General features: G+C 36.1%; 1 protein-coding gene across 2 annotated transcripts; it reads right to left on the reverse strand.

Annotated features, from left to right (window-relative positions):
• Positions 1 to 125: 125 nt before the first annotated feature.
• Positions 126 to 20,372, reverse strand: LOC111800589 (ferredoxin-dependent glutamate synthase, chloroplastic). 2 transcript variants are annotated; one of them, XM_023684356.2, is made up of 33 exons: positions 19,813 to 20,372; positions 18,163 to 18,475; positions 16,948 to 17,390; positions 16,453 to 16,584; positions 15,668 to 15,766; positions 15,183 to 15,253; positions 14,598 to 14,694; positions 14,116 to 14,208; positions 12,928 to 13,073; positions 11,905 to 12,064; positions 10,763 to 10,873; positions 10,435 to 10,650; positions 9,776 to 9,933; positions 8,204 to 8,333; positions 8,003 to 8,061; positions 7,787 to 7,892; positions 7,326 to 7,422; positions 5,742 to 5,857; positions 5,428 to 5,625; positions 5,184 to 5,294; positions 4,669 to 4,908; positions 4,465 to 4,563; positions 3,870 to 3,965; positions 3,584 to 3,781; positions 3,295 to 3,369; positions 3,042 to 3,170; positions 2,813 to 2,911; positions 1,789 to 1,931; positions 1,589 to 1,682; positions 1,254 to 1,492; positions 1,080 to 1,158; positions 839 to 922; positions 126 to 724 (listed from the first exon to the last, which is right to left on the reverse strand). In XM_023684356.2, exons 1-33 carry the CDS (start codon positions 20,101 to 20,103, stop codon positions 563 to 565), a joined length of 4,884 nt encoding a protein of 1,627 aa, XP_023540124.2. In that variant the 5' UTR covers positions 20,104 to 20,372; the 3' UTR covers positions 126 to 562. The 2 variants fall into 2 exon arrangements, with proteins under 2 accessions (XP_023540124.2, XP_023540125.2); XM_023684357.2 differs by lacking the exon at positions 19,813 to 20,372 and having other exon boundaries at positions 16,948 to 17,209; positions 17,275 to 17,390; positions 18,163 to 18,304.
• Between the last annotated feature and the right edge of the window lie 370 nt (positions 20,373 to 20,742).

Here is a 20,742-nt window from a genome sequence, read left to right on the forward strand (position 1 = left end):
CAACATACGACAAGGGTTGGACAATAGATGATAGAAGATGGTAAAGACACTAGCAAACTGGTATGAACATTAAGCATTGAAAAACATCCACCCCTATTTCAGAAATCAAGAATCAAGGCAACTCATACGTCAAACAAACAACTTTCATTTCAAAATAAAAGCATTCGGTAGTTTATAAGAATAAACATTGTTCTTCATGTTCCCAGAAGGTGAATACAAAATACTCAGAGAATTTTGTACCCCGAAATGCAAGAAAGCAAAGAAAGCAATGGCCAACAATAATGAGCCAAGGCTATACTTATTTTTAATCACAGAACTAACAGATGCTTTGCTTCAACATGAATCATGAAGTCTAAACTACATGAAATCTACATAATATTCTGTTTCTGCTGCAAACCATATTTACAGAGGGAACGAAACAAGAGAAGGCTTACTGCTTCTCTTCGCTGCTGAGATCTGAAGCATTTTTCAGATCAAGAATTCCCATTCCAATCCCGTAAGCTGTAGAGTTGCAGCTTTTGCAAATTCATCACACGATCATAGCAATTGTTGCTTTGATCGTTTAGGCGGACTGGAAAGTCACTTCTCCAGTAGCTGTTCTCTCATACTCAGCGCAAGCTTCTGGGGTATCTTCCTCACTAGGCGGAACCAGTTGCCAGAAAAGCGGTAAATAAGTCTCCCACTCGCTCAGGATGACGGAACCTTTGGTGCTACCAGTTTTTTCCTATTTGTCAGAAATACATATCTCAGTTCACAGATATTTCGATAGCGTTTCAAATGGAATCAACGGTTCGATCTTCAAATGTTTAAGAGTTTCTGTAAATTGGAAAATACTTACAACATGAGCTTCAATAAGGCTCTTCAGCTGCATCTGTCCCACAGGTGCTGTTACTCTCTGAACTTTTACAATTTCTTTGTTGACCTGCTCATATTTCACAGGATTATCGTCTCAGACTATTACTATAGCAATAATCCAGAGCCTAGCATAATTCACGCATATAGCTTCACATAAAAAGTAAAGGAAAAAGCATGAGGATGGATATTAGAAGTGAAGAATGGCTAGAATGAAGAACAAAAACCTTGGGAATAAGAGTATCATCCTCATCAAGGATATAAGCCAAGCCTCCGGTCATTCCAGCAGCTACATTTCTTCCCACTCTAATAATTTGGACACAAAAAATGGTCTCAGTATAGTTCTCTCTAATACCAACCCAGATAATGGCGGATAACTTGGATAAAGAGAAATTACATACTTGCCAAGTACAACAACACAACCACCAGTCATGTACTCACAGCAATGGTCACCAGTTCCTTCAACCACTGCCTCCGCCAGAGAATTTCTGACAGCAAACCTCTCCCCGGCTTTTCCTCTAACAAAAACTTGACCGCCGGTTGCTCCATACAGACATGTATTCCCCACTATGGCTGCTTCCTCAGGAACAAACCCGGTGTTTTCAGTTGGAGTTACAACTAGTTCACCTCCGGCCATACCCTTGGATTATAAACAATTAGAGTAAGAACTTATATAATATTAATACATAAAACAATAATATCGCTCGTAATGTCCGAACTGGACATTACGCCATACCTTTCCCACATAATCATTGGCCTCTCCAATAAGCCGAATGTTCATTCCGGGTGTAAGAAAGCATGCAAATGATTGTCCAGCGCTACCTGTAAACCTGAATAAATGAAAGAAAACTTATACGGTGTGCGCCAACATATGACTATGCCTTCCAATTTACTTCTCGTGACATTAGTAATAGTTCATTAAAATTTGAATCATACGTAATGTTTAGTTGGCCAGCAAAACCAGTGTCGCCATATTTCTTTGCAATCACCCCAGCTACACGCCCACAAACAGCACGATCAATGTTGTATATCTTTACTGTCTTTTGTACTACTTTCTCATTCTCGATTGCATCTAATATCTGGATACATAAATTAAAAAACAATTTTAGAAAATGAATTCAGGACATGGTCAGATAAGTCCAGAAAATAGCTTTTTTTTCTTGTCACATGTTCTTTAGAAGTAAAAGTGTTGCTAATAGAACAAATAGTGAACAAAACTCAGATCACCACATTTTTACTTTCTACATATTCCTCACTCATAGAAACATTAAAAGTAAAATTTCAGTTCAGAAGTTCTTTTCCGCCTATACTACGTAAGTTTAATTACCAGAATTGACATTTTAGTTCTTATAAACGTTTTGATCAATAAAGTAACTATGCTTAGCATTGAGTGTCAAGTCAGAGCTCAAAAGATTGACAGGAAGAAATATAGTAGGTTGTTTCAGGCTCATCAACATGTTAGACCACAACCGGAACCCTCCATCCTTGCGTAAAACTTGCAGGAAATTTTTTACAAGAATGAAAAGGAAAATGTTCAAAGAATACAAATGCCCAACGAGAGTAGAAGAAATAGAACCAGAAAACAAACAAGTCATACAATGATTACAAACAAAAGAGAACGGTCAAGAAAAAGGGAAAAAAAAAAAAAAAAAAAAAACCAGTGAGCTTAAGGTCAGAGAAAAACAACCTAATGCGCTTTTATCCATAGAGCAAAAGAATAGTTTAGAGCCACCAAACAAATACAAAGCTATAAACTAAAGAAAAAGAAGGTACGGCTTAAATCTTTACAGTACGATCAATGGGATATCCATATAACAGTTGGTGAAAGTTATGCATAAGTAATTAGGTTCTAAAAAAAATGGGTAATCATGTCCTAAAGAGATGATAAGAGAAAAAAATCAAGAAAAAATATTGCACTATTCTCGTTGAACTGAGGATCATTTATCATCTCCATTCATACCTGATGGTCTGAGAGGATGATATCATCCAGAATAGGACCATTTGTGTGAGCATCTTGATTGCGTATTTCAGTACTGCTCTCTTTTGGTAATCCAACACTCTGTAAGTACGTTTAAGATGGTTACATAAGAACACTAATAAATAAAAACATAATTGCATGGTGATATAATCCTATTATAACACCCAGAATGCAAAATCAAAATTTAAAGTGGTTCCATCTAAATACATACAGATAGAATATAATTGAGATCGAGATGTTGTGTCTTCATCAAAGAGATATCCCGAGGTCTTAATAATTCTGTTCTTCCAATTATATCATCCAACTTCTCATATCCCAGCTGGGCCAATGTACCCCTAACCTGAAACAAACAATAAAATTTGATTCACACACCATAGGATCAACTGAGCAGGATAAGAACTAGAAAGATTACCAAATGAAAGTATAAACAAATGAAAGACTAAAATGGCTGGAATAGAAATAACCTCCTCAGCGACATAAAGAAAATAGTTAACAAGATCCCCAGGTACACCAGGAAAACGTGCACGTAGCTCCTCTCTCTGAAAAGGGAAAGAAATAGTAGCATTCAGACACATATCGAACTCCATACAAATATGAACCAGAGGTTGAATTGCTAATGTGTGAATGGTTTCAACATCCACAATAACATTAACTCTTACGAGTCATTATACAAAGTTTTCATACAAAAATAGAAAGTTTCCTTCGAAACAGATTCAAGACAGTCTCTAAGTTTCATAGCTCCGTATTCAATACCTGACTGGCAACACCAACTGGGCAGTTGTTAGTATGGCATATGCGGGCCATTATACAACCAGTAGCAATCATGGCAACTGAACCAAAACCATATTCATCCGCACCCATTGCTGCGGCCATTAAGACATCAACTCCACTTTTAAAGCCACCATCAACTCTAAGAATGACCCTTTCTCTAAGTCCATTTTCAATGAGGGTCTGCATATTGTCGTTCAATGATTACAAACCATATCTTCAAAAGGAACAAAGTAATGATTACAAATAAGATAATAATGTACATGACAACCTGATGTGTTTCTGTCACTCCAAGTTCCCAAGGGCCACCAGCATGCTTAATAGAACTTATAGGACTAGCTCCTGTTCCACCATCATGCCCTGATATCTGCAAGGCATATCAAATACATGAATCATCCAAATCAATGGTGTCGCAGGCATAACCATTAAAACAAATAGCATACTTCTTTTCCTGTTCTACAAATTATTTATTTTTTCCTGCTTACGGCTTGACAACATGAAAGGAAACTTTCTGGCTTCTGTTTTGTACTTCAATACAACCCGAGAAGAGGGGGTTAAGCTTTCTAAAGTAAAAGATAAAGAATGTATGTAAAAGAATTAACTGCCTTAAACCAAGAATAAGTAGTTGACAAAACACAGCAAAATGATCGAATCCAATTTAGTCCCCAACATAATTAGTGTTTTAAGTCTAGCATGCACAAGTCATCAAAGTTCTGAATTATATAACAAAATGATTGATACTAATCTCGAATCTCTGGAAGTAAAAAACTATAACATTACCAAATAAGTTACAGAACTTCACTTATATTGTAGCACATACATTACAGACTGCTCCATAAACGGGTGGAAACTTGAATTATAGATACCTGAATGATATCAGCATTACCCTTAGCAACCCCAGAAGCCACTGTTCCAATTCCAGCTTCAGCCACAAGCTTTACTGATACCTTAGCCTTTGGGTTCACCTATTTATGTAATGAAATGAACGATGGTTTTCATCAGAGTTCCAGAAGCATTTCCATCACTAACTAATATAAAATGAGTACATTCAGCAAGCCACAAAGAACTACCTGATGAAGGTCAAAGATCAACTGCGCAAGATCCTCTATAGAATAAATGTCATGATGTGGAGGTGGAGATATGAGCGGAACACCAGGTTTTGAATTTCTCAACCTTGCAATGTAAGCACTAACTTTCTTTCCAGGTAATTGGCCACCTTCTCCCGGCTTTGCACCTTGTGCAATTTTGATTTCCAATTGATCAGCATTGACCAAGAATGTCGGAGTGACACCAAAACGTCCAGAAGCAACCTGAAGAAGATAAAATAAAAAACAACATTTTAGAAAGAAAGTACAGCTAAATTTTCCTTATCAACAATCAATCAATTTTCGACCGTACATTAGCTATGTACCTCTACATAGGATAAAAATGTACATTCTTGTTCTTTACTAGAATGCAACATGATGAGGACATGGTGGAGTAATTGAAAGAAGAAATATAGTATTAATATGCTGAGAAAAATATTACACAATCAGGGTCTTGATACAAGTTATAGTATCATAAATGAGAAGTTTAAAGGAGCTACCTGCTTAATGGCACTAGTAGCAGTATCGCCATTCTGAAGGCCTTTCAAATGTGGCAGCGTAGGGGAATACCCATCAACAACATCTGATAGAGGTCTCCAACGAATAGGATCCTGTATAGTAATTATAATGGGAAAGTCATTATGTCTGGAAGTACACTTCCTGTAGTTTTAATGCTGTTAAAAGAGTAGATAATAACACAGTAACTTTTATGAAACACTGTCGCAAAAGCATAAAATAAACTACCTCACCACCTTCTCCCGAATTGGATTTACCACCAATTCTGTTCATTGCAATAGCAATTGCTTCATGAGTCTCCCTTGAAATAGCCCCAAGTGACATTCCACCAGTGCAAAAGCGTTGAACAATAGATGTTGCTGGTTCAACCTTTCCCACAGGAATTGGAGCACGATCACTTTTGAACTCCAGAAGATCGCGAAGAACCTGTATGATTTAATGAGAACATTTACACGCCAGTTAAATTCAATATAAATGCTTTAATCTCATAAATATTTATTAAAATCTTCAAAGGACGGCTAAAATGCATCATCAACACTTACATTCACAGGCCGATTAGCCAAATGCTGCTGATATACTGCATAAGAACTTTCATTTTTCTGGCGCACAGCTTTATGGAGCAACTTTGACATCTCAGGGTTGTTTCCATGATACTCCCCTTTATCACACAAAAAGACAGTTCTTAAGAACCTATTTTTTCCTCCAAGTAACCATAAAGAACTATAACCATGTGCCAACACACATGAGACAGGAAAGGAATTGTTGAACTTGGAATTAACTTTTAATCATAATAATAAAAAGCACTCCGACACCTTCCAACTGTTGGATGAACAAAGTCCCACATCGGCTAATTTAGGGAATGATCATGGGTTTATAAGTGAGGAATACTAACTCCATTGGGATGAGGCCTTCTGGGGAAGCCCAAAGCAAAGCCATGAGAGCTTATGCTCAAAGTGGACAATATCATACCATTGTGGAGAGTCGTGTTCGTCTAACATGGTATCAGAGCCATGCCCTAAACTTAGTCATGCCAATAGATTGGTAAATCCTCAAGTATCGAACAAAGAACTCCAAAAGAAAAAGGAGCCAAGCCTCCTCGAAGGCAGTAAAAAATAACTAGGACTCCAAAGGAGTCGAGCCTCGATTAAGGGGGGGCGTATCGAACAAAGAACTCCAAAAGAAAAAGGAGCCAAGCCTCCTCGAAGGCAGTCAAAAATGACTAAGACTCCAAAGGAGTTGAGCCTCGATTAAGGGGAGGCGCACTTTGTTCGAGGGGAGGTGTTGGATGAACAAAGTCCCAAATCGGCTAATTTAGGGAATGATCATGGGTTTATAAGTGAGGAATACTAACTCCATTGGGATGAGGCCTTTTGGGGAAGCCCAAAGCAAAGCCATGAGAGCTTATGCTCAAAGTGGACAATATCATACCATTGTGGAGAGTCGTGTTCGTCTAACAGGTGTTGGATGATGAAAGTCCCACATCGGCTAATTTAGGAAATGATCATGGGTTTATAAACAAGAATACTCTCTCCATTGGTATGAGGCCTTTTGGGGAAGCCCAAAGCAAAGCCATGAGAGCTTATGCTCAAAGTGGACAATATCATACCATTGTGGAGAGTCGTGTTCGTCTAACATGGTATCAAAGTCATGCCCTAAACTTAGTCGTGCCAATAGATTGGTAAATCCTCAAATGTCGAATAGAGAACTCCAAAAGAAAAGGAGTCAGGCCTCCTCGAAGGCAGTCAAAAATGACTACGACTCCAAAGGAGTCAGCCTCGATTAAGGGGAGGCGTACTTTGTTCGAGGGGGAGGTGTTGGATGATGAAAGTCCCACATCGGCTAATTTAGGGAATGATCATGGGTTTATAAACAAGAATACTCTCTCCATTGGTATGAAGCCTTTTGGGGAAGCCTTGCAAAGCCATGAGAGCTTATGCTCAAAGTGGACAATATCATACCATTGTGGAGAGTCGTGTTCGTCTAACACCAACAACTATTTAAGTTGTCTACCACTAGGTATCATTATCATAAGAAGAAAGTATAAGGCATTAATTACGCGTAAGTAATCCGTACTCAATAAACAAATCTTGAATACGGTTTTATCAAGTTTGACAATTAGTACATACCTCCTGGTCTGAATTGTATAAATCCAAAATTTTCTAGTCTCTTAGCTGTATCCTCGGAAAATGCCTTGACCCAGAAAGACAAAGTCTCCCTGGCCAACTGCAGCAGGGCATTGAAAAATATTTTAGTAGAAAAAGGAGAACAAAATGCCAGAAAATTTCAAATTCAACATGAAGAGTTTAATAATGCCAGTCAGTAGTCACACTGGGTCAAGCTAAAAGTGCACAACCAATTTCAAGCTAGTCGAGCGCAGGTTAAGAATAGTAGCACGTAGTCGTTTGTCAAACCAAAGTCAAGATTCTCTAATAGCACACTAGTTAGTTTATACATACACAGACATCCACTACAACTTATGTAACATAAATATATTTAAATTCTAGATTAGCATTTCATTGGCTACTCAGACAAATTCTTTCCTCATACCAAGAAAATTTAAGGTTCACCTCAGATGATACTTTCTTACCTCATCAAACGTCAAACCACCAATTTTTGATATGCTCCCACAAAATGCATAATCTACAACCTCCTTTCCTAATCCATAGATCTCAAATATTTGTGCCCCGCAATAGCTAAGCACATAAAACAAGAAAAGTTGTCAAAACTTAATAGGGTTTCCAGAAAAAATAAGAAAACAACTTCTTAGAAATAGATGGAAAATGCAAAAGGATAACTAGCATACCTTGATAGTAAAGAAATGCCCATTTTAGAAAGAATTTTGAGAAGACCAGACTTCACTGCCTAATATAGCAATTGCATCCAAAGCATAGCAACAAGACCGTTAAGTTTCAAAGACAACATTTCAACAGAGTCATCAAAACCAAACTAAGTCAAGGGTTAGATTAAAACATAATACAAAGTCTTGTAATACAAGAAAACATACCTTGCAGAAGTTCTTTTGAGCCTGTTCAATTGTTACAGTAGGCATCTTTCCATTCCGCATCATATTAACAGTCTTGTTACTAAGACGCCAATGCCGACAGGTTTCCAGAGCCAAGTATGGGCATATTGCACTACAAAGATGATTTTAGGCTGTATTAAGCTGCATATTTACTCACGTACCATTTAATATGGTAACTATTTAAGAAATAATTCTGTTAAAACTATTAAATTACCAAATAAGAAATATAGGCTTCAAAAAGATTTCTATTTGAATTACAATAAGTAACCATAAGCGAATAGAATGAAACTACTCAGGCTTTCTGGTCAAGATGCAAACCAACAACGTTCACCTGTTCCAGATTATCATATGACCTTCAAACTAGTCTTCATAATCTCCTTTAACCATGTTTCAAGTACAAATCTTTCAGAAGCAAAACCAAAAACTTCCGTATATCATTTTCAATATCAAATAGAAAATATACCAGTGATAGCCATTGGATTAGTTTTCTCCCAAAATTAATTCCACCATTTGTTTGACCTTAAACTCTTAGCTTGGTGAATTAACAACTAATCCAATGGCTTTATTGTTAGCATTTTAATCAATCTCTAGCATCCAGCACAAGAAACCTAACACATGCACAATTTTGGTAACTACGTGAAGGAAAATCTCAGCTCGGTAGACACTATATCACTTGCAACACTCCAATACTAGAATGAAATATAAGTAGTTCCTCCTTGCCCACTTTCAGGATGGAACCAAACATTTTAAATACATTAAGTTTCCGAAAAGGGATGGCTAAATAAAATACCAAGCTTGGCTAATAGAAAAACTTGGCTCATGGAAACTATTGGAGGCTTGTAAAATGTCTTAACTTTTCATTGCTAACTATTGGGAACCTATGTTTGAAGCCTTTGTAAAGCTTCTTGCGGTGTTGTCTAGCTTTCAGGTGGAATTTTTGTTATGGTTTCACAACTACAGGTCTTTTTCACAGCTTTTGCTAGTTGTTCAGGTACCGCAAGTGGAAGAAAACTTCAACATCAATAAATTGAAGATGAGAAACCACCAACTCCCCTATCCAGTGAACAAACTACCATGCACCAATTCAGAAGTTTATCTACGTATCAAATTGCCAAAACCACAACCAAAAATAAATGTAACAATACACAAGACTCCATAATTCTCTACCCTCAAGCCTATCAAAATAGAAGTCAGATAAATAAAGAAAACTTAACATCCAGTATCCCATCAATATCCATGGTCCTTGATGTATTTGTTTCTTAGTTCGGTTTTGTTGTTGTTTTCTTTACTCTCTTTCACACATTTTGGAGTTCATATCTTTGAGGTTTAGTCTCTTTTCATTACATCAATTAAAAGTTATCTCTTGTTCAAAATAATAATAAATAAAAAAAACAAAAAGAAGTTCGTTTTCCTGACTAATGCACATTATCTTTGAAAACTATTGAGGCTGCATTCTACACCTAATTCAATCCTAAATCCAACAGATTTCTGTCCACCTTTAGAGGAAAAATAATATATTGATGTATCTAAAATTTTCCAGGGAATGAAATTTACCTCGCACCATATCCAATTAAACAAGCAAAGTGATGAGTACTGAAGCACTGAGCAGTATCTGCTACTATTGTAGCTGACATTCGCAAGCCATTCTGAATAAGATGCTGATGAACAGCACCAACAGCAAGAAGAATTGGAATTGCTGGACGAGTTGCTTCCTAGAAGAAGGGACACAGCACAAAATAAGGAAAAGATCTTCGACAATAATAATAATAACACTTAATAAATAAATCATTTTTAAATTTTTAAATTTAAAAAAAAAAAACATGAAAAGGAAGGGACCAGTACAGAAAATTTGTGGTGCTTAATGAACAAGAAAAATAAATATATTAAACATGTAGGAAAAAATTAAGCACAACATTAGCAGCGCATATTAAATTTTTGTTCCATGCACATGTACATCAAATTCACAGAGAAACCAAAATCACATAAAAATTGAAAACATTAGTTTACTTCAATAGCCCATGAGCATTATAGTTTTTTTGTAATCCACCTTCGGTGGTTGGAAGACCCATCCCTTATTGTATATTTCATTTTATCAATAAAGTTCAAGTTTCTCCTATAGTTCAAGTGCATTTTTTTAATTTTTATTTTATAGGTCGGAAAGTATGTAGACAATAAATCTTCCAGATACATATAAAAACCAGAATGGCACTTACAAGATCTTCAGAACGATCAGATAGAACAAGCAGTTGAGAACCATTACGAACGGCCTCATCAGCAGCCTCACAAAGTCTATTTAGAATTTTTTCCAGAGAACCATCAACACCCTTACGTATGTCAAAAAATGTTGGCAATACTTGGGCCTTCAAGTGTGGATCCTTTAGCAATGATTCAAGCTCTCCTTCATTCAGAACAGGGCTAGACAAAGTTACCTGGTCGATATTCAGTAGGCTATTAGAAAACACTGGAAAAATTTAACTGTGAAAGAACTCTCTGATATCCATACAATATAAAACCACTATGAATGAAAAAAGAAGGCTCAACCTGAGAAGCATTCTCAGGTCCTACGTCTAATATATTGCCTCGCTTTCCAATATTGACTTCAAGAGACATGACTAGTCCTTCTCTAAGAGGGTCAATTGCTGGATTTGTCACCTAAAGGTACAACATGGTGAGTTTATGCATAGAGAGAAGTATTAATAATTAGTAAAACCATAAGGCCAAAAAATTAAGAGAAGCAGCCAAGTGCATAAAATATCTTTATAATCAGTAGCTTTAAATAAAATGAAGTCAACCAACCTATAGAAAACAGAAATCATAATAGATGGTTTAATTTGCATCTGTTACGAATTGGGAGGAGAAGGGAATGATGGTGCCAGGTGGCAGAACTCTAAATTTTATCACGTCAATGATATATAGAACTACTAGAGAGGCCATTTTCAACTTTCCTCTCAACAACCTTGTTCTATGACAAGTAACGCTACGTTAAGATAAATTTCATTGTAAGCATGAACATGACTCAAGTATGCTCAAACACACGTTATCAGACTCATAATCAAAAGAATAAGTTAGTTACCAGACTGCCGTAAAAATAAATTTAACAAAAAGAAGAAAAAACATATAAGTGAAAGAACAAGCAAGTGAACAGAAAATTAAACACCACATAAAGTTATATGAAGAGAGAAGAAATCTAGCTCAAATGTAGTTGTAGAAACCACATGAGAAGACAACTTTTTGTTTGGGAGATGTTCATTTAATTTATGCAATACTTGACTCAGTTATAAAATATTTGTTGGAGAATGGTGCATCCTTGAGAAATAAAATTATCCCTCGATGTTATTCATTGCATAAAGTTAAATATTCCAACAAGAACAAATGCATTTAGTTAACATGTTTGGGCTATTTTGTAAAAAAATGAAATGGAGTGTCCATGCTGTTTAGACTCAAATTTCTTTCAGTAGAGAGCATTGACCAGTCTGAAAGCTTGAAAATAATATCTTCAGTTTTCATGGTTCAGTAATTTTGTGGTTGGCCATGCAATCATCTGCCGGCTGCCGTATAATAATGTTTGGACACGACAGGTAAGCAGAACAACAAAATATGTTGTACAAAGGAACAAACCCACAACAGATTAAAGGACATCCACAAGTATTTATATAATCAGGAAAAGAAAACTTCCAGAGAACCTGTGCAAATCGTTGCTTAAAATAATCATAGAGCATGTGTGGCTTCTGAGACAATATTGCCAGTGGAATATCGTCTCCCATGCAGAATGTAGGTTCCTTTCCTTGAGCAGCCATGCTCTCTATAATCATTTGGACATCCTCACTGGAGTAGCCAAATGCCCTGATGCAACAATATGAATTAATTAGAATGAATAGGGATAGCAAAGCTTCCCAATAAGTGAAGGAAAGGGTCTTGACATACTATGTCTAACCTAACTAAAGTACACTAAGAGAAAATAAATTATCAGTTTATACAATAAAACACGAGTAGGTCAAGTTGTTCCCAAAGCTAAACTTGAAACTGAGTCTAATTTTTTTAAGAACCCCCCCCCCCCCCCCCCCCCCAAAAAAAAAAAAAAAAAACATACAAAATTGGTAGGCGTAAAGAAGTATAGGACTTGAGAACTCTGAACTCATGGATGAACTCAGAGAACCCTAAGCCATACAAAGATGAGCATGAAAAAGAGCAACAAGAATTACAAAAAGGAAGTAAAAATTGTACAACATACATTGTAGATTTAGTTTCCTTCAAACCTCTCTCTATGCAGAATTTTTTTATTCCAATATTCCTATTCTAACCTAGCTTTTTTCTATAAGAAAAATGAGAGAACACATATGGGCCTACAAAAAGATAGTCCAACCAGAGGAACAAAATCAAACACTAAATAAATCCCATCTAACCTATCAAATCTTACCAATTACAAGCTGCCAATAGTAGAAGGATTACCCCAAGAAGAAGGCCAATATCTTACAGTGGCCAATTGCCCAAATTATGCCCTGTAGAGAGGCATGCTTAACAACTCGTACATTTCCACATTAATCTAGAAAGTTAAACTTTTGGAAGACTATTAGGAAACCATAGAGTTCATCTAGATTCCAGTACAAGGATCAGTAAATAAAAAAATTCTTTACAGATGTTATTTACAAGACATGCTATACAATATGTATAATACATCTTAAAAGAGACATCGAAAAGAAACTTACTGCTGGCTTCTCAGCAATTCATCAGTATCCAATACTGTTGATGCAAGAAAATTTTGAGACTTCAATGAGCGCATATTTTCCTCAATCCACTTTCCATACGGATGTGACAAAGCTACACGTTTTTTAACTTCAGTATTCTCAAAGACCTGCAAATTGATATCATTTCAATAGAAGTGTTACATTGGGAGTTTGGGATCAAAGAAATAATAGAGATTTTAGTGAGAGAAAAAAAAGTGCTCCTCATCAGGAGATGGTTATGATATGATAAAATGTATTGTTGGTTCTTCATATAGTCTTCCAAAGGAGATCATCAATTCAAAAACTATTCTTCATCAGTTATTTATTTGGGGTGAATTCCTCTGTGTGCAAGAAAAAGTAGAAGAACGATGAGTTTAAGGAGAGGAGAAAGACAGAATGTATTGGATTCCAGGTTGGTGCTTTAGGGGTCGGTAGATCCGGGAGACAGATTTAGTTAGGGACTGGAAATTGGAGGGGGAAGGAGGAGGGAGATTGGAAGGTGTTGACTGTAGTAGAATCTCACTTTCATTGGTGTTCATTCAGGAGTGAAGAAGTGTATTCTTCTATAAGGAGAGAGATTTTAGATGCTTGATTAAGTTAGGATACAGTAAGGAGAAAAACAAATGAGGATGGCCTTTACTGAAAGTACGGGAACAAAATTTGGACACCAAAATACAAGACCACAATGATATTGAAACCAAAAATCTTTGTCCTCGCTATCTAGTGGAGGTGAAGTTATTACTTCTGTAAAGTAAGGTATTAGAAGCATGAAAAAATTGTCTAAGGAAAACCAAGGCGCTCTCTTTCTAATTTGGGCACTCCTTATTCTCCTAGCTATATGTGTATGAATGGAAGGCTTTGATTTTCTCTCATTAGTTTGATTTTATTTTTTGTATTCTTGTATTTTTCCCTTTCTCCCACTCCCTATGAGGGCTTATTGCCTTTGAACATTTTTAAGAAAGCATGTTTCTTGTTAAAAAAAATAATATTAATAATCATAATTTAAGAAAGCTAACATATTAAACATGATAATTGCTGTACAACGAAATAACTAGGTCTGGCTGTTCTTATCCTACACCACTGGACAAACATGGCCACAACTCACAAACAAAACCTCGCAACTCTACTCTGAATGCAAAAATTAAAATCAGCAAGAAATTCAAAACGAACCTGTCCAGTCTGCAAATCAGCAGTAATCATCATTCCTGGACCAAGACGGCCTTTCATTGTAACTTTAGACTCATCCATTGGTAAGACGCCAACCTGATAAAGAAGACGGCAGTCAATACAAAGTTGAAATAGCAATGGTGCCTTCAAATCTTCGTAAGAACATGTTCTTCTCACTATTTCACAAAGAAAATGCCTAATAGAATATAAGTGTTTGGATTTGGCAACTAAGACGTCCATGCACAGTGGGAAGAACTAAAAAATGAATACATGAAACAGTATGACCTTCAAATGAGATAACATGACCTTTCAAATCAGATTCTATCAAAACATCAACCAAACTACCAAACAACCAAATTATGTGGTTGTCGTCAAGGCCAAGTAACAGGACGGAACATACATCTAATCATACTGAAATTGGTTTTAACTATTGAAACCTGGCGTCTAAAAGTTGTGCAAATAAAACAAATAGAACATGAACACACCTCAGATGCAACATAAACAAAATTATCTGATGTCCTCCAATACCGAGCTGGGCGCAATCCATTACGGTCAAGACAGGCACCGACTGTTTTTCCATCACTGCACAATATCAAATGCAATAACAACAATCGGACATCAGCATGATCCTATATTTTTTCAGGGAAGGTAACAAGTCTTTCCATTGATAATGCCTCACATTTGAAAAGAATAATTAAAATAATCATATCTTCAGCCTATCAAAAGAGTTAGAAGAAAGCCTCCCAACTAAGTTAATCATGTTACAAGGGTAATTGTAAAAGAAACTGAATAAAGCACGCCAAGAAGCATGAAGTTCGACAATATCCACCCTCTCATTCCAATCCAAAACAATTTTCATTTGATTCCATTCATACCAAACCTCCCAAATGATACCTAAGAAGTTTGGTAACTTGCAAACATTAAAGCATTGGAAACCATTTTTTGGATACATCTATGTTGAATTAGCATTAACATAAAAAACTTAGACTACAAGGCGGGACTGAATTTATTCACTCACTTCTTATTACCATAACTACCAACACATAATGGAAACCATATTTGGATATTACCTGAACAACAATAAAGCAGGTCCATCCCAAGCCTCCATTTGACCTTTGTAATAGTCATAAAAGTCAACAACCTAAGAGAACGTTCAAAAAGCAACAAAAAATCATCTCCAGTGAAATTTTGATCTGATTAGGCAACTAATATGATAGGTGAAAAGGATAGTTAAAAAATTAAGTTAAAATTATACAAAAGGGCAACGGGAAAAAAAAAACAAGAAAAAAAAAAACACCTATTAAGAATGCATACTTACAGAAGCACATAGAAACATAATGGGAAAATGTAGTCCATGAAATAGAAATCCAACCCAAGGAAAAGAACCAAAGTAGCCAAACCCTCATGGAATCTAACTTGTACCATAAACTTAATTTTATGGATAGAGCGTTCTATGATTCAATTTGATGTATGGAATGTGTGCAAACAGTACATTACAGGGAAGAAGGGAGAAAGAGATGGAATGACAAAGTGATTAGGTCAAAAGCTATGGTACCTCAGGATATTTGATCGTCAGTGTAGGATGGTTCTTGTAAGCCTCAGGAACAAGGATCATGAGAGCCTCCTCAGGAGCACGGCCACTTCTTATTAACAACTAAAAAAGTAGAAAATAACTAGTCAAATATAGGAAAATAACGATGAATATATAAACCAGTAGAGTTTATCTATCTTTCAGGCTTCAAGAGAAACATACCAATTATTTAAGGAAATGCAGAAATATCGATAAAAGTGACAATAAGGTATAACAGAACAAGGCACCCACTTGCACAGAAATACAATTTACATTATAAGTAGCACCATAAAAAACATAAAGATAAACAAAATACCAAAAACTAAAAAAATCTGACCTTTCATCAATATTTTTTGTGGCCAAGAAACAACCTTAAAACAATATTACACAAAATAAGTAAGTTTACCCACTTAATATTTATCAATTTAATTTTATCTCAACCGGAGCAAAGCCCTCCTCACCAAGACATGAATAACCTCCCATCTCCCATAGAAGTCCAGGTAAAATGTAATGCTAGAACAAAATTGAATTTTATTATAATACCCTTTCAAATCCCTTCCAGTCAGATGAAGAAACAAACTAAACAACTGACCACTTTCATGACACTCAACACAAATTTGCAATTATTGAAGCATTTATATAAAATACACAAGCGTGCAAAGTTACCAGTAATATGTGTTCAAAATAGCAAATAATCAAATCAAACATAAGACAATAAATATTGTCCATTTCCCTGGATATGCATTTTAACCAATAATGTATATTCTTACTTCAGCCGCACTATCAAGATTTGCTGAATCTGATGCCTTTGAGTTGCCAAATGGACGAATTTCATTTTCACGATCCCGCCATACTGATGACTTTAAGGATGCTTCTCGAGATTGCATCCAGTTTAAGTTCCCCTGATTAACAATTAATAGTTAGCTTAAAAGTATTTTGATTGTTTTACATTTTTCATTTTAACAGTGGAAGAATCTTCAAGGAAACTTTCTCTACTTCTGATTGTTTTATGGATTTAATTCTCTTTCATGCTTTATTTTGGTGTAAATGCAAACACCGTCTTATTGATTACAGTCTTTCTTCTACAATCTTCAATTGGAGAACATTCACGTAATCCACCAATAGGTGTTTGGAATTTTTACTCCCTTATTTTATTCCTCAATGAAACCTGTTTCCGTTCTCATAAAAAACGATAACATAAACTCTCTAACAGCATAAAATTAGAGACAAATAGTAGAACCTCGAAAAAAATAAACAAGAACTACCTGTATCGTGTTGATCTCTCCATTATGACCCAGTAACCTCATTGGTTGGGCAAGAGGCCATCGAGGACTAGTATTTGTACTATATCTTCGATGATAAATTGCGAAGGGGGATTTATAGAGATCATTCTGAAGGTCATCATAAAATAATCCAAGAACCTCTGAGCGAAGCATTCCCTTGTAAACTATAGTTTGATTCGACAAAGAACAGAAATATAGCTCACTTCCCCAACTCTTAGAGTTCGCTTCTCTTTCAATCAATTTCCTACAAATGTAAAGTTCTCGTTCAATGTCGTCCACATTCTCTTCTTTAACTACGCGGACGAATACCTGCTCAATGTTAGGCATGGTCTTCTTCGCATTTATACCAACCACGGAAGCTTTCACAGGAACAGTCCTCCAACCAAGCACCTCAAGACCTTCTTGTCTAAAGATACTTGAAATAACTACAAAACAAGGATTAATAGTTTCATCTAATTACACGAGCAATAAAAATAAGAATTCAATTACAATATTCACACTCACAAAAATGAAAAAAGAGCCAGGTTTTTGGTTTTTGGTTTTTGGTTTTTTTTTTTTTTTTTGGCACCTCGCACTTCAGCTTTAAGGTTGTTGTGCTTTAGTGCACCTCAAACTTTAAAAAACATTGATGCTACTATTACATGTGAAAGGTGCACAAAACTAAATATAAATATAAACAAAAAAACAAAAAACAAAAACATGTCAATGTAACTCTCAAAAATCCATGTACACAAAGAAACAATCAGGGGGAAATTATGGTAGAAAATGCATTCACATTATAGTTCTTCACGGATGGAACCTCATGAAGAGACAGACAGATCGTGAAAGGAAAAGGCTAACTAAAGTCCACCGATCATATCAATAATCGTTTCATCATCGATTCATCCTACATTTGCCATGGTTTACCAAAGGAAAAAATCAAAAATTGTTTTGAACTATAAATATCGGAATCAAACCCGAAACAAATACAAAACATTTTGTAGCGTAAAGTTAAAACAAAACAATAACACTGAGTTCAAGAGTTTGAACAAAAGTTGATCAATTGGAACTTCTCAAATCTCAACGAAAATGTTTGTTAATTGTCAAAAAAAAAAAAAAAAAAAAAAAAAAAAGCACTTTAGTAAAAATGGTAACAATAATAAACAGAAAGAAACAATTAATTTGGTTCAACTAGATAAATTATAACCGAACAATCACCTTCTTTTGCCTCTTTAATATGATCATCATCTTTGGGGAGAAAAACCATGCCAACGCCAGCATGCAACTTATCAAATGAAGGAATCCCCTGCTCGTTGGCCCAATTATCAAAAAGATCCCATGGGATGGAAGTCATTAACCCTGAACCATCACCAGAATCATTATCAGCTCCACATCCACCACGGTGTTCCATACAGCTGAGTGCTGTAAGAGCATCCTGGATAATCTTATGGGATGCTTTGTTTTCCAAGTTGGCAACAAATCCAACTCCACATGCTCCTCTTTCTGATATTATGTCATCCAAATTTGCAACCTGTTCAACATCAAATTACATCATATATACCGGTATAACTAAATGATTTGATTAGCAATAATTTTTGCACACCTTGTCTATCTTTTTATCAGGCTCGAACCAGTGATTTAAAAATAGCTCTCAAAATGCCCTCATTAATTCACCTTTTTATCATCTTACCATTCAAGATGCTATACATTTTCATATCTTTTAAATTTATTTTCATTTTTCTATTGTGCATTTCAGAAAAAATAAAGTGTGCTACATGCTTCAGCCTAAAGGACTTTTATGCTTCACGATTTAAGACTCATTGCTCTAACCCTATCAAAGATAAAAAAAACGCCCAAAAATTAGAAATTCACCTTATAATTGAAAAAAAAAATACAAGAAAGTGTCAGTTACCACTTAGTTCTATTTACAATTATATAGCTTCCGCACGCATGATTGTGAACTCTGATAGATCATTAAGCTTCTATGCTTTCCAGTACGCTGAGGTTAGATTATTATCACTTAATGAGAATGACAAGCATGTATACCTTTATATGTTTACTATGCATGATTTAGGATTTGGATAGCCCGTTATTGCCCAGTTATGTGTTGGACTATCACTAGGTGCCATAGAGTGCTAGTTGTGGTATCCATAGATCATGAGTTACTGTTTCACGTATTTTGGTCCTACTACCTAGTCATGAGTTCCTCCTTGGGTTGACGAGGTACCTTGTAGGGACGGATAGGGCGCAACCCCAACCAACATGGGTTAGATTCTACTTGTTACACATGGCTTAGTTGTCACCCATAGAGGGTATACTACTGAAGTACTATCGGTGACGTAGTGACAGGTAGTTTTACTATTTTAGCCTGAAAAGGCATAGTAACATGTAGTTATTATTTCTAAGCCAGGTAGTTTTTTGAGTACATGAGATGAGAGGTACTTTACTGTTCCAGCTTGAAAAAGGTACAGTGATAGGTAGTTTGGTAGTTTAATGATCTCAGGAACAAGTAAATGATAAGGTAGTTCGGTGATCTTAGGAAGAAGAAGTAACCGTAGGACAATAGTCGCTACTTTACATTGCATCCCAAGAGTCGAAGACCGCCCCCACAAACACCACAGAAAAGCATTGATCATCTTCCCCATTGAATCATCACGATTGTTATCAGTAAAATAAAACATGGTTGTTATTTCCAACTCCTATATACAGGAACTAGTAACGTTTCCCAATATTTAGTGAAAGGAAAAATCATAATTAAGCTCGACAAACTTCAACCCAACCACCAAAACGTGCTTTCAAGCAAACAAACCAAAAGGCAAGAGTGACGAGCAAAAGAAATAGAGTGGCGAAAAAACACGAAACACAAACCTTAGGTTGGTGTTGGGGAGGAGCATCGGAGGTATCCACAGCTGAAGCAGCACGTGGAAGATGAAGACGCGGCTTGATCGAGGAGGAAGAGTGGCTGGAACCCAGGTGGCGAAAAGTCCGAATAGGCAGCAGAGAAGAGGAATGGGAATAGGAGAGGGACTTCCGGGCGATCCTCTTGGAGGTGCCATGAGTAGCGATGAAATCAAGAAGGGAAAGAGTGTGATTGTGGAAGAGAAGGGGGGAGGGAGGGGTGAGGCGGGAAATGGAGGAGGAAACAGAGGGAAGCGCCATGGGAGAAGGAGGAGGAGGAGGAGGAGGGGGAGGATAATGGGGGGATTATGGATGTGAGGAGTAAGAGAGAAATGGGATAAGGAGAAGAGGAGAAACGTTGGGAGCCACCCGCGCCTCAGCTGATAGCAAGCAGTAGCGACTACAATAGAGAGTGAGTGGCGGTTTTTTGATCTCTCCCAACTTCGTCTTCTTCTACTTGTAGTTGATGTTTAGAATCGTTGGTCGGTGTGGCCTGCCTCTCCCTTTCACTCCCCCCTTTCCACTCTCCAACACTAACTTCTATTCTTTTTCTTCCACTCTCACCTTTAATATTCAAAATTTTAAACAAAATAAACTTTTAATTTTTTTAGTAAGAAAAAATAGAATATACAATTATTTAATCAGCAGATTTGGAAAGAGTTGGTTGTTTAAGCAACCATTTCATATTTCATATTTTAAATTTTTCTTTTTCTTTTTCTTTTTTTCAACTGTCTTCTTGTCGTTTTCTGTAATCTAAAATAATTGCACAAGCTTTCCAATCATAACTTATTAAAAAAATGTAATTTTATTCATAAATTTAATTTTTTGTCAACTAATTATTTGCCATCGATGCCTTCTTTTGACGTCTTCCTTCCAATAAAACGCCCTTTTTTTTTTTTT

This window comes from Cucurbita pepo, chromosome 8 (genome assembly GCF_057944985.1).
Source record: "Cucurbita pepo subsp. pepo isolate OVF chromosome 8, ASM5794498v1, whole genome shotgun sequence".
NCBI lineage: Eukaryota > Viridiplantae > Streptophyta > Magnoliopsida > Cucurbitales > Cucurbitaceae > Cucurbita > Cucurbita pepo.

Bases quoted from the DNA above. Each gene is read 5' to 3' on its own strand.
- LOC111800589 (XM_023684356.2), bottom strand. From the start codon at position 20,103: ATGGCGCTTCCCTCTGTTTCCTCCTCCATTTCCCGCCTCACCCCTCCC. The intron at 1,683-1,788 runs GTATGATTCAAA...TCATTTATTCAG, and splicing joins GCTGGCCAACTAAACATTAC to GTTTACAGGTAGCGCTGGAC. The intron at 1,493-1,588 runs GTATGGCGTAAT...TTATAATCCAAG, and splicing joins CCAATGATTATGTGGGAAAG to GGTATGGCCGGAGGTGAACT.